The sequence below is a fragment of the Oncorhynchus mykiss genome, chromosome 31, assembly GCF_013265735.2.
Source record: "Oncorhynchus mykiss isolate Arlee chromosome 31, USDA_OmykA_1.1, whole genome shotgun sequence".
Classification (NCBI taxonomy): Eukaryota; Metazoa; Chordata; class Actinopteri; order Salmoniformes; family Salmonidae; genus Oncorhynchus; species Oncorhynchus mykiss.
Window position 1 is genome coordinate 39,861,273 of NC_050571.1, and position 9,828 is coordinate 39,871,100.

The 9,828-nt window shown below is 40.9% G+C and overlaps 1 protein-coding gene across 2 annotated transcripts; it reads right to left on the bottom strand.

The window, feature by feature from the left end:
- Window positions 1-4,053: 4,053 nt before the first annotated feature.
- LOC110505148 (cyclin-A2) lies at window positions 4,054-9,181 on the bottom strand. 2 transcript variants are annotated; one of them, XM_021584160.2, is made up of 9 exons: window positions 8,996-9,181; window positions 8,590-8,853; window positions 7,948-8,197; window positions 7,722-7,822; window positions 7,394-7,617; window positions 7,013-7,217; window positions 6,818-6,931; window positions 5,906-6,039; window positions 4,054-4,957 (listed from the first exon to the last, which is right to left on the bottom strand). In XM_021584160.2, the coding sequence occupies exons 2-9, from the start codon at window positions 8,803-8,805 to the stop codon at window positions 4,906-4,908; spliced, it is 1,296 nt and encodes a 431-aa protein (XP_021439835.1). In that variant the 5' UTR covers window positions 8,806-8,853; window positions 8,996-9,181; the 3' UTR covers window positions 4,054-4,905. The 2 variants fall into 2 exon arrangements, with proteins under 2 accessions (XP_021439835.1, XP_036826007.1); XM_036970112.1 differs by having other exon boundaries at window positions 8,590-9,181.
- Window positions 9,182-9,828: the final 647 nt, after the last annotated feature.

The window sequence follows — 9,828 nt, forward strand, 5'->3', positions numbered from 1 at the left end:
CAATTCTAACAGCTTTTTTGTTAGTAGCGCATTTAACCGTCTTAAAAATACAGTTCAATTTATTTTTGTAGGGTACGAAAATGTGGTTTTCTGTTTGTAAATTTACATTTGTGTATATGAAATTTGGCCAAAAGAATCATGAAATTAATTACATAAAAATGATTCCACTTATTTCTATTGTATGTAAAGAATCCAAACAGTACATCTCTCCACAATAGTGTAAAATCTTCATAAATGTGTTCAATTATAAACCTACTGATGTCTTGCCACAGTTTTCTTACATGCATACAATGCCAAAAAAGATGCACAACTGTTTCTGGGTGAGCATTACAAAAGGAGCAATTTGAGTATTTTCCTTAAACTTCTTCATATAGTGGTTGGCAGGATAATATTTATGAATAATTTTAAAGGAAACTTCCTTAATTTTGTTAACAAGTAGGTATGTGTGTGGCAACATCCAAACTTTTTTCCAACAGATATTATCAATAAATCCATTCCAATAAGGCATTACATAAGGTATTGATACAACATCCTGCTGAAACAAGGATCGTATCGCTCTGTTGTTGAATGGACCAAAAGAGAAACAAATCTTTCCTACTGATGAGTCAACAGGGTCAATAGAAGGTAGGCTCTGAGGGTCAGGTCTAGACATGTTCCTGAATAACATAGCAACAACTGAGGGAATGGCATCTAAAACAATTGCAAAATCTTTAGGTGTTACAGGGACCTTGTAAAGTGATAAGAATTCTTTATAACTGAGTAAAATACCCTCTGCATTTACCAGTTGGCTCACCAATAGGATATTATTTCGGAACCAATATTCTAAAAACAGAGAGGTATTTTTATACAATATATCCCGATTATTCCATATATAATATCTGTGTGGAGAAAAATTGTGTTTATAAATTAAAGACCACCTGCGCACACAGTTTGTCAGAGCTTATTTGGTGGTATCTTGTCACAAGTTGCCCTTAATTAGGCCTGTAAAAATGTTTAGTCTATTGTCGTTTAAAAACGAGTGAAACCCTGCATATTGAAAATACAGATTGGATAACCTGTCCTGAAATTATTTGAGGTTATAGTATATGCACTCCTAAACTATTCTAGTAAAAGTGCAGTGAGCAACACATTGATGGCAGAAATCAATGGAAAAAAAGAAACCTTTAACAGAAGTTGATACAACAGCATGACTTGGGAAAAAGAGAGACTACGCCTCAAAAAGGTTAGAGCCCCAGAGTGGAGGTGTCATAACCATAAAACCTAAGTCAAACGGTCACAAACATTTTTCCACCATTCATTTTTCCCATCGGGGATTTTAGAAAAACTTAAAGGGCTGTGCTTCGTGTAGACTTAACCTGGCTTGACATTTTGATGGCGGCGCCGGATGAGAAGGCCGAAGTTTTACGGGCTCATAACCAATTCTGCTCGTGTTTTTGTTGATATTTGTAACTTATTTTGTACATAATGTTTCTGCCACCGTCACTTATGACCGTGATTACTCACCTCGTACTGGACAAAGTTTTTTTCTTTAACAAGTCGGACGCGTCATTCGCATGAAGAAGAGACGGAGATATCGGGGACGTAGGTCGGGGTGCCTTGTAAGGATCCGACGGCGAGTGAGTAATCAATCCCTCTACCATCAGTCCTATTAGCCTACGTGCAATCATTGGATAACAAAAAGGGATGAGCTCCAATCACAACGGGACATTAAAAACTGTAATATCTTATGCTGGCAGGATTTTCGGTCCATCGGCAAGATAGAACAGCTGTCTCCGGTAAAACAAGGGGTGGAGGTCTGTGTCTATTTGTAAATAACAGCTGGTGCAAAAATCTAATATCAAGGGAGACTCGAGGTTTTGCTCACATGAGGTTGAGTATCTCATAAGCTGTAGACCAAACTATTTACCAAGAGAGTTTATCTACATTCTTCATAGTTGTCTATTTACCACCACAAACCGATGCTGGCACTAAGACCGTACTCAACGAGCTGCATAAGGCCATAAGCAAACAAGAAAATGCTCCAGGCGGTGCGCCTAGTGGTCGGGAACTTTAATGCAGGGAAACTTACATCCGTTACATTTCTATCAGCATTTTATATTACCAACTAGAGGGAAAAAAATAAATAAACGCTAAACCACCATTACGCCACACACAGAGACATGTACAAAGCTCTCCCTTGCCCTCCATTTGGCAAATCAATACGGAAGTGGTCAGATGGCGACGATATTAAACTACAAACAGGCAAAGCGTCAATAAAGGACTAAGATGGAATCGTAATACACCAGCTCCGACGCTTGTCGGATGTGGCAGAGCTTGCAAACTATTAGACTACAAAGGGAAGCACAGAGAGCTGCCCAGTGGCACGAGCCTACCAGACAAGCTAAGGCAAGCTTCAAGGCAAGCAACAAGCATGCACGAGCGGATCAGCTGCTACGGACGACTGTAACCAATATGAGTAAGACCTTTAAACAGGTCAACATTCACAAGGCCGCAGGGCCAGACGGATTACCAGGATGTGTACCCCGAGCATGCGCTGACCAACTGGCAAGTGTTTTCAATGACATTTTCAACATCTCCCTGATCGAGTCTGTAATACCAACATGTTTCAAGTAGACCACCAGTGTTCTTGGGCACAGGGACTTCAGTAACCTGCCTAAATGACAACTGACGCGTAGCACTCACGTCTGTAGTCATGAAGTGCTTTGAAAGGCTGGTCATGGCTCACATCAACACCATTATCCCAGAAACCCTAGACCCACTCCAATTTGCATACTGCCGCAACAAATTATGCTATCTTTATTGCACTCCATACCTGGACAAAAGGAACACCTGTGAGAATGCTGTTCATTGACTACAGCTCAGCATTCAACACCATAGTTCCCTCAAAGCTCATCACTAAGCTAAGGACCCTGAGACTAAACACCTCCCTCTGCAACTGGATCTTGGGCTTACTGACGGGCCACCCACAGGTGGTAAGGGTAGGTAACACATCTGCCACGCTGATCCTCAAAACAGGGTAACCTCTAGGGTGCGTCATCAGTCCCCTCCTGTACACTGATTCTCATCAACAAGGCTGTAGTGGAGCAGGTTGAGAGTTTCAAGTTCCTTGGTGTCCACAAACTATCATGGTCCAAACACACCAAGACAGTTGTGAAGAGGGCACCACACCTATTCCCCCTCAGGAGACAGCAAGAGGTACTGGCGCACCAAGCCTAGGTCCAAAAGGCTTAACAGCTTCTACCCCCAAGCCATGAGACTCCTGAACAGCAAATCAAATGGCTACCCAGACTGTTAGCATTGTCCCCTCTCCCATTTTACACTGCTGCTATACTTTATCCATGCAGTCACGTCACCTCTACAATACTGCAGTCAGTTCCCCCACACATTGACAGTACTCTCCTGTATATAGCCTCAGTATTTATTGCTCCTTTATTAAATAATTAACCTGCATTTTTGGTTAAGGGCTTGCAAATAAGCATTTCACTAAAATAAGCATTGTCGGCTCATGTGACAAATTGATTAACTCGGAACCCCCAAAAATATTTTGATAGGTCACCTTGTCTATTCACCCAGACTAAAATGCAAATTGAACATCAATAGATATGAGCGACTAGAAATCTCTAGCAGACACCTTCCCTAAAAAAGGTGAATTTGCACAAGACAGTTCAAAGGAACTGAACCTAATGTAATCAATTTTAAAGTTAATCGAAAGGTCTTCATTTGACTCAATTCAGCTGTCTCGCCCTTACTTGACATTTTTCTAAAATACCCTATGGGAAAAAATGGTGGAAAAACAATACCTTGTTTGACTGCAAGGTTTTATGAGTATTATGACTGATGTGGTACTCTATAGGCCACTGAACACAGCCCATTCATGTCACAGTTAGAGCTGCTATTGCACATTTCCTCCCAAATGTTGGAAGACCAATGAAAGCAATAAGTATTGGACACAAGTTCAGCTTCTTGATAAAACTGATTTAATTTGAGTTTCCCAAACTTGTATTAAGTTTGTTTAGGCATTTGGCAATATGAAACAAGTCAGACCAAATGGACAATTACCATTTTACAATCTAAATTATTCTATAGCTCAACTCTATGAAGACACCTGCAATGTAACAGTCAGAGCGTTGCAGGTGTGATTGCCGAGAACAGTGAAAAACTTAGGCAGAGCTCCAACATGCATGAAATAAAACAATTGAAATAGAAGGGAAGGAGTAAGAGGGTCTTGGAAGGAATGGAATTTATTTACAAGATATTTTACAGCACAGATGCCTTGATTGATAACAAGTGAACTCCCAACCAGACCCCTTTGAATGAGGCAAGTGGTTAAAAAAAATGTCAAAATAAAATAAGGCACCGTTCTGCAGAATGTTGAACCAACCTAGACTTCAGTGTCCAACTTTGGCTAGAATACCATTGAGCAGAATGTGCTATATAAAAAAAAAAAAATCCACAGCCCATATAAAAGATCAAGTAATCAGAAAACCAAGACAGTTAGCCCGGGAAAGATTTGTCAGGAAATATTCACAAGCATGTGTTTGAGAGGGAAAAATAAGCTGACGTTTTATTACAAGAATGCAGACTGAAAGATGCATCTGTACAGCTTTCTAACAGTTAAAAACCACTGAACACATTTGTCTAGTGAGAAGAGACCGACAGATGACATTGCTTGATTAACTACATTAAAGCTCAGGGTTGCATCAAGCATAAAAGACAATCCTACAGGATTGTACATATAAAAATACATAAAAGATCACTAAATTGTGCCCAAAGCTGCAAAAGATTGCTGCCATGGTTCAGTTAGACATTTTGGCAAGATGTCATGTAAAAAAAAAAGATTAAAATGTGCATGAAAAAAAAAAAAGATTAAACCAGTTCTCAGCGTTGGTGAGCAAAGGAAAGAAGTCAATTCAATGACAACTTCTCTGGGGGCTCGATGAGAGAGACCTCTTGGTACCTGGACAACGAGAAACACAATATGGTAGGAAAACCAACACTAATCAGTCATGTTCAATCTAATAGAAATCTGTAAAATTAACACATTAAGTGGTTACCAAGCACGTAAGCTTACTGGACATTCTATACTGAACAAAAATATAAAACGCAACATGTGGTGTTTGTCCCATGTTTCATGAGCTGAAAGAGCCCAGAAATGTTCTAGAAGCACAAAAATACATTTCTCTCAAATTTCTCATTTGCCAAGATAATCCATCCACCTGACAGGTGGGGCATATCAAGAGGCTGATTAAACAGCATGATCATTAGACAGTACTGGAACAAAAGGTGACAAATGTGCAGTTGTCACAACACAATGCCACAAATGTCTCAAGTTGAGGGTGGGTGCAATTTGCATGCTGACTGCAGGGTTGTCCACCAGAGCCAGAAAAGTGAATGTTAATTTTTCTACCGTAAATCACCTCCTACATAATTTGAGATTTTGGCAGTACAGCCAATAGGCCTCACAACCGCAGACCACGTAACTACACCAGCCCAGAACCTCCACATCCAACTTTTTCACCTGGGGGATCATCTGAGACCAGCCACCAAGACTGCTGATGAAACTGATGAGTATTTGTCTAATAAACTATTTGATGAGAAAACTACATCTGATTGGTTGGGCCTAGCTTCCCAATGGATGGCATCGTTGCACCCCTGCCCAGTCATGTGAAAGACATAAATGGACTAATTTATTTATTTCAATTGACTGATTTCCTTATATGAACTGTAACTCAGTAAAGTCGTTAATTGTTGCATTTATATTTTTGGTCAGTATAGATTAGCATCAAATGAATGAGATACTAATTGGTTGTTAACATTAGCAACATATGCCAAATTTGGTATATACAGTGGATTACGGTGACCACTAGTGAGTCATGAACAACTTAAGAATTTTGAAATCACTTACTTTGCACCCTTGTACTTCTCCCGTACTGACTGCTGTGCATGCGTAGCAGTGTTGAGATACATTTGGTGCAGATCCTCTATGCAAGGCATCAGGTCTTCTAAAGAGTAGCCAGTCACCTCTGCCAGAGACTTTGACTAATAAAAAAAACAGAGTCAGGAAAAAGGAATAAAAAAAAAAATGGCACTGCAAATGTATTTGTTTTAGGGCAAAGACAAGTCATTTGAGTTTGGGAGAAACTGTTTATCAATTGCAAACTTTCATTCCACACAGGCTAGCAGTCTCTTCAGGGTAAGACAATCTCACAACAGCAGTATAAGGAAAAATGTAGGTTTAACTGTTAAATTCAAATACAAGCAAGAGATTGCGTGTCAGGGAGGAGGCTGAGGATCATAAACACATGGGCAGCAGGGGGGGGATTAGAGATGGTGTATTCCTATGTTGTCAGTAAGCAAACCTGTCAACTAGGGTATCGCCTACCTATCAAACAATTAACTTAAAAAAAGCAGACTTAATATAGCACTGACTTTACTGACAGTTGGAAATAAGGTTTTGTACGTGCCAAGTCAGGGTATAGAACAAGGGCACTCAACCTTCAGTGACACCAAATTGGCCAAAGCATCATTGAGCATCAAAAAAGGCCTGATCATTACTGTGAAGTCTTGCATATAAAGGAGATTTTTAAAAATTGTGTGAATGCTTCTTCAAAAGCCAGTGAGTGCCCGTGGCAGAGTTACTGCAGGGAGGGATTTCCTGTTAGCACTAGCTACTAAATCCTGGCCTACTGCATTGCGGCCAAGACCTGTTGAAGACACTACATGTTGCCCTATTTTGAATGGGGGCATGGTGGCCAAACCAGAAGGCCAAGGAAACTCCTACCCCGTTGGAACACTTACTGTGGCATTGCAAACTTACCCATGAGCCTCCTGTTACTGTGTGATTTGCCAAAACTAAAGCGGCAGCAGAAGTCTGAGAAGGGAAGTATTTCAGGAATGGGTCCGAGTCAACTAGACTGAGCTCCCCTAGGAACTAAGACAAACATAGAACAATAAAACAACAATTTCAACTTAAATTTCCAGATGTGTACACCACAATGTGTGCTCTGCTCACCATTGACAAGCTCTCCACCTGGCTGCTGACTGGCTGGGTGAGAAAGTACTGCGTGAGAAACTGGTTGATGGTGGGAGAGGCAAGATCAAAGGAGAGCACTTTCAGCACCAGATGCTCCATTCGCAACACTTGCTTCTTCGTGTAGGTGTCATCCGTGATGTAAACAAACTCTGCGACCTCCGGGGGATAGATCTCTTCAAATTTCCTGCATTAATGAAAACGTGTGTCAGATGTTGGTGCCAATCTTTTCCATTCATTTGGGACAGAGGCCTAATACATCAAGTGAGCGCTACACAACAAACAGCAAAGACTAAGTCCACTCTGCACACCTTTGAGACAAACTCCCTTTAATAATGCTGTGGAGGAGTCTACAACACTTACGAAGCCAACAGCATTGCAGCGGTCCCGACCAACTGCAGCTTCCCCCGCAGGACTGACATGGAAGACAGGAAACGGTCGATGTAGTTCACGGCAAGGTACAGCGTCTCGTTCTGGAGCTTGTACTCCTCTCCAACCTCCACCAGCCAGTCAACGAGGATGGCCCGCATGCTGTTGGTGATGTCTGGCTGCTTTTTCATGTAGCCCGCTTTTGGTCTGGACTTAACCTAAGGACAAGAGTCCAAAGACAAAGGGTATCCACAATACTCTAGTTACAGGTCAGTTATTTCAGCACCAACTGAAAAATGACTGCACGCGCAAGTTTGCTCACCTCCATTTCTCTAAGATACGTGTGTATTTCTGAAGCATACTCCGTTGCCACGTTCACTGGCTTCTCGTCGCCTTTAATAACCGACATATCCATGGGAGAATCTGTAGATATATATCAAGATAATTGGAAAATGTTTGACTTTCTAATCCATATTGAGACAACACCATGTTCAGAGTTAAAAGGGTAAATAAGTTAGGGGATATATAAAGTCTGATTAATCACTCACCGTCAAAACTAACATTCATGTTAGATACACATGTTGCTGGTATATCAAGAGAGGAGAGAGGCTGCCTGAGAAGGGTAACTGTTGGGTTCAGTGTCAGGGGTGGAATCTCTGTGGAGGGCTTGGCCTTGAGGGACACCTGTTTCTTGGAGCAGGCACTATCAGGCTCATCCACATGAATCTGGAAAGCTGGTTGCTTGCTGCCCAGCTTGTCTGCATAACTTCTGGGTACTTCATTGTCACAGGATAGCACCTGAAATGAGGTCAGATCATTTCAAAGAGCAGACAATTATTTCCATGCTCATGGTTTCTAAAATAAAATTAATACATTTGATGGACAAGAATTGTGTTTGAGAATGCAAATAGGCCATTCCAATGAGCAGAGGAGACTGACAGCATAAAATGGCGGACTAACGTTAGTTGGAAGTAAACCTACCCAACATTTCTAGACACAAATACTCAGTAAAATGTAAATAAAATTGCTTGGTAGTGAAAATATTAACTTTAAAAAGTGTTTCCCTAAATGTAGCAAATTAGCTCGCCACCAGGCTCAATCTGCATGCTACTGCTATGTTAGCTAGCTAGTCTACAAATCTGTAAGTATATGGTGTTGGCTGGCTAGTGGCTAGTTAGCAAGTTACCAACCTGTTTTGTGCCGCGCAGAGTTTGAAGTTTGCTGCGTTTGTTGTTTTGCAAGGCTCCCAGGACAGTTCTCTGTGGCGCTTTTGGGACAATGTTCTCCTGGTTGTCCACACGGTTTTTGATTGTACCCCTCAGTCCGGACAGCATATTTTCTTGGTTTTGGTATTCTGGCAGTGGAACATCAACTGCGCTTCCTTGTCCTTGGGTTGATCCTGACATGTTAGCCTATGTTCCACCGTTCGTGGCTCACTGACGTCAAACAAGTCACTGCAGATACGTGCAATTTGTCACAGAAGATTAAACAGAACCTTGATGGTAAATAAAATAAACTGGATTTACAAATTAGCTTAGAACTAGAGGCTAGGTTAGCTAGTTATCGCACAAGTCTCGTGTTGAGATGGCAACGTACCGTTAGCAAAAGTCGGCGCTGCAAATTTGAAACCCTATCTGGACCGTTGACGCAACAAAATCCTCTACATGAAAACACAACATTAGCTGGCCATACGGTTTGAGAAAATATTATAACTGCTAACTAGACCAAGTCCCTTGTTTCTCAGAACATGCAGCTAGAGATATGCTGCTTTTTTTCTCAATTCAAGTAGCCCGCGACCATTGAAACGGCCAATCAGAGCCGAATGCGAAAGTACGTCACGAAGCTACGGCGGCTGATAGAACTCAGATTCCCTGTGTCCGCGAATGCACAGCCGTTGAGATTTCGGTGTACACTTTTGTCAGGCGGGACAACCTGAAAATGAATACTCAAAGGCCGATTTTTTATCACTGTAATTCATATAATAGTGTATAAACAATTATGATCTCTCTGAGAGCATCTCAAAGTATTGTTACACTCACTTATGTTATACAGAGTAGACAACCCCCCATGATAAATGAACCACAAATGATTAAACAGTTGATATATTTAAATACTCCATTTTATATTTTTTTATTTGAACCTTTATTTAAACAGGGAGTTACCATTGAGACCAGGGTCTCTTTCACAAGAAAGCCTGCATATGCAGTTCATAAGACAAAATCCAATCAAAATTATATACTAATGTAAAACAAACTAAAATGCAGCACAACACAAATATTCAAGAACAACTGTTACATTCCTCAGTAAGAAGTTCCCAAATCAATATTTTATATTGCGGAGGGGGACCAGAACATCCAATTGTAATGTATTTTGTAGTTGGTTCCAGCAATGATGCGCATTATAACTAAAAGTGGATTTACCAAGTTCTG

Bases quoted from the DNA above. Each gene is read 5' to 3' on its own strand.
- LOC110505148 (XM_021584160.2), bottom strand. From the start codon at position 8,805: ATGTCAGGATCAACCCAAGGACAAGGAAGCGCAGTTGATGTTCCACTG. The intron at 6,040-6,817 runs GTAAGTTTGCAA...TTTTTTTATTAG, and splicing joins CAGTAACAGGAGGCTCATGG to TCAAAGTCTCTGGCAGAGGT. The intron at 4,958-5,905 runs GTAAGTGATTTC...CTCGTTGTCCAG, and splicing joins GAGAAGTACAAGGGTGCAAA to GTACCAAGAGGTCTCTCTCA.